Source organism: Etheostoma spectabile, chromosome 9, assembly GCF_008692095.1.
Source record: "Etheostoma spectabile isolate EspeVRDwgs_2016 chromosome 9, UIUC_Espe_1.0, whole genome shotgun sequence".
NCBI classification, from domain to species: domain Eukaryota; kingdom Metazoa; phylum Chordata; class Actinopteri; order Perciformes; family Percidae; genus Etheostoma; species Etheostoma spectabile.
The window spans coordinates 25,050,223-25,053,781 of NC_045741.1; the positions used below are offsets into that span (position 1 = coordinate 25,050,223).

Genomic DNA, 3,559 nt, shown 5'->3' on the forward strand with positions numbered 1-3,559 from the left:
CACGCTAAGACACTTGTTGCACTACTTGGTCCAGTTCCAGGGAATGCTAAAATACAACTGTACTTTAATATGGACGGGAAATAAATCCAAAGGAAAGGATTTCTTATCCGTTGTAATTTAATGATAAATATCATTCCAAGGCTGTTTGGTCGTAATGAGAGCAGAACATTCCTGTAAGGAGGGAAGAAATAGGCAACACATACACATTATTGGTTTGCTTTCAGCTCGAGGGATTAGAAGCTGTCGTATTATTGTTGTTAACCCTAACCCCAGTCAATATCTCCTGGGATATTTTATTATTATTATTATTGTTGTAGGGTTAGAAAGGTTCACTAGCTGTTTTTTTCCAAGAGTGCTCCCCTTTTTTGGACCCGTGTGAACACGTGATCAACGTTTGAGTCTACTCTAAGACACAGTTCTCCAAATGATGTGGAAATAGTTTCTAAGACTTACAATGTCACTCACTAATTCTAAAACATGTTTTTCAAAAGTGCAATAAGAATTCACTTCAGAGACGAGTCAAATCAAAGTAGTGTTCTCGACACTGGCTGACGTCCCCACCAGTAGCTCTGTTACCTAAAGAACGTTGCATAAAGCCAACGGCAGCAGTCCGTTTCAACACAAGCAGCAAAGGAAAGCTCATCTGAGTGGGCGCACGTCACATGACAATCACACAGTTCTTTAACTACGTGAATGGACATTTACAATGAAGCTTTTCATAACTTCATATTCACCTGAAAGGTCTACATGTGCAAATTAGTCTTCTGTCAGAAATGGAACTGGTTTCCAATGATAGCGGTCTGTTCGGATCCCAGAGCCGGCCTTTAGGTCTACAGATCACCACACGTGTTCCTCTGTGGCACAAGGCCAGGGCTTTGGTTCTCCACTGCTCACCTACAGCAGAAGCGCAGACTACCATAATCACAACTACCAAGACATCACAAAATGCAAGGGCAGCTGTCATGTGGCTGTGAGTGGGGGGGAATCTATGACATATCACAAACAAATGGTGAGCTAAATGGTGCCGTAATGTGGCAAGAATGACACGACTTGGCAGTGGCCCCCTATATAACTCCATTCTAATGTTGCCTATACAGAAAGCACACACTCACGCACACACGCACGCACGCACACACACTCAAGTACGCACAACAAAGAGATATTCTGAAGTCAAGTATACAAATCCAGTTCAACAGTTTAAACAAAAAGACTAGTCATTATGAGAGTGCATTAAGTCACTGGTGTAATGTTGTTACCATTTACATATTCAAACGTGTGCACACTGGCAGACCGTACCTATGCTCAAAAACTAGGCATGCATTAGATACTCAAGGTGTTACTGTTCAGTTACTGTAACGATCATGGATCCCACAGGGGTTATGGGCAGGAGCGTTGGGGTTTAAGGTCCCAAGGTCTATTTCTCTATGGATTGAGTGTTTTGATACTTTTATTTATATAGCACCTCAGCCTGCTTTATAATCAAAAAAGATGGGCACATCTCACTTTTTACAATATGGGACCTTTAAAACTGGGTATGTTTAAGTAATCTCCATGTTTGCCTATAACAAGAGTGGGATCCATATAAATATGCCTAAAACCATCTGTTTAGGCTCTGAAATACAGAGCATGGTTGATAGCATCTTTTAAAAAAAGCAACCATTCCAGAGAGATTTCTCTGAATTTACAAAAATAAAAAAAAAGAAACTTGGGGAACATTCTTTCTACTTATGTAACTTGGGAATATTTTTTTCACATCTGTCTTTTCTTCTTTCTTTCTTTTTTTTGCAAGTTGTAAGACTTTTTGGCAGTTTCCCTAACAGAGTAGGCTACACTACTTTAGAACCAAATTCACATATTGCTGGCTCCAACCGATGACCAACAGTCCGGTGAGGAGGCCAGATTCTCAACGTGCAAAGTCAACTGCAGGTTAACCAATAGGAAGCAACATAAGAAGCATGTGGTGTAAATGAAGGTTTTATCCAGCACGGTGCCGAGTTAACAGGAACAGCCGCCCTCGGTGGTCTGGGGCTCCTGCTGTTTGTCCAACTTGATGTCGATCACTGGAGAAGAACATTAAGGAAGCTCTGGAAACATGTGGTCCTGATCTTATTCAGCTACATGCACTTGAACAAATATCTGAGAGGAATATTTCCTTAGAGAACAAGCAGACAATAATGATGGGCTTATGATATTTCTTCATGTTGTTTTCTTGCCTCTACTTTTAATGGACTGTAGTTCCACATTACAACCACTAGAGGACGCTATAAACCCTTTTAATTTTAAAAAAATACTTATGTGAGACAGACAACAATAAAAAAATACATTTAGTTTATAACATGACTAATATATATATATATATATATATATATATATATATAATACACACACACACACACATATATATTCACTTAACATTTTTACAGCACTTATCTTAAAAATCCTCCTCTTACAACATGTACAAGTTATTCAGCTCAACAGGCAATCCTCTCTCCTACTGTCAGTCGGGTAATAAACTGAGAATGGATGTTGGCTACAGTCGTTGGCATGGCAGTGCTACAATTAAAGCTGATGCACAATGGCGTGTTAATGAGTTGTTGCTGTAAGTCAGAATGATTCTGCATTTATGGAACATTACCAAACCAAATGAGCAGCCTCAGTCCTCTGATAGCAGTGTGTGTGTGTGTGTGTGTGTGTGTGTGTGTGTGTGTGTGTGTGTGTGTGTGTGTGTGTGGTGCGTGCGTGCGTGCGTGCGTGCGTGCGTGCGTGCGTGTAGTTAGAGCCTACATCATTGCCAACAGTGAGTAATGAGTCCCGTTCTACTAGCAGTAGTATTTGTTTCATATTGCAGCGGGATGCAAGTTAAAAGCTTGTAATGGCTTCTAAACAATAGATGAGCTGCTTAAACATCTTGTGAACAGATGACAGCCAGAGGAAACCTTGACAACCAGAAATCATATGTATATCATACATATGTTGTTGATTGTATGGCCACTTGGGGGCAGCACAACAAGCTGTAAAGACAAGCTCTAAACATGCAGCAGAGTAACTTTGTCTCTGTTTCTGTCTCTCTTTAGCCGCTAAATGCTCCACTATGTTCACCAGCTTGTTGCTAACTTTGTGTCTGGGCAGGTAAAGTCTGTTTATTAGAGAGCTAGAAACACAGAATATGATTGTGGGGAGACTAAACCAAAACAGTAAAGTCCCAGACTTTAGATAGCAACTGGAATAGACAACCAAAGATGCAACATTGGTGAGTTAACTTGCTGTGGGGACAGCGTGTCATTGTGATTGACCAAGGGACAGCACAGGAACGGCGTACACCTGACAACACATTTATTTGTGTAATTCTATGGGGACTCAATTAGGTGGAGAAACACTATCCTCTGTCGTGGCTGTATTTTATGGTTTATACTGAAATCAGATGTAATGATCACTGCTTCACAAGAACACAACGGTAATTGTGGCATCAATCCCACCTAAAAGACGTCTTAATCTAAACCACAAAGCTTGACCTTGAAAATGTTGTGAAGGGCATGATTTGCTGTTAGAACGTCACAAA

At 40.5% G+C, this 3,559-nt stretch overlaps 1 protein-coding gene across 3 annotated transcripts in view; it reads right to left on the reverse strand.

The window, feature by feature from the left end:
• Positions 1 to 339: 339 nt before the first annotated feature.
• The window catches only part of rab6ba (RAB6B, member RAS oncogene family a), a 40,623-nt gene continuing 37,403 nt past the window's right edge, over positions 340 to 3,559 (reverse strand). For all 3 annotated transcript variants that reach the window (XM_032526089.1, XM_032526088.1, XM_032526090.1), the window contains exon 8: positions 340 to 2,060. In XM_032526089.1, the coding sequence (XP_032381980.1) occupies positions 1,996 to 2,060 (65 nt within the window). In that variant the 3' untranslated portion in view covers positions 340 to 1,995. The remainder of the gene's footprint in view (positions 2,061 to 3,559) is intronic.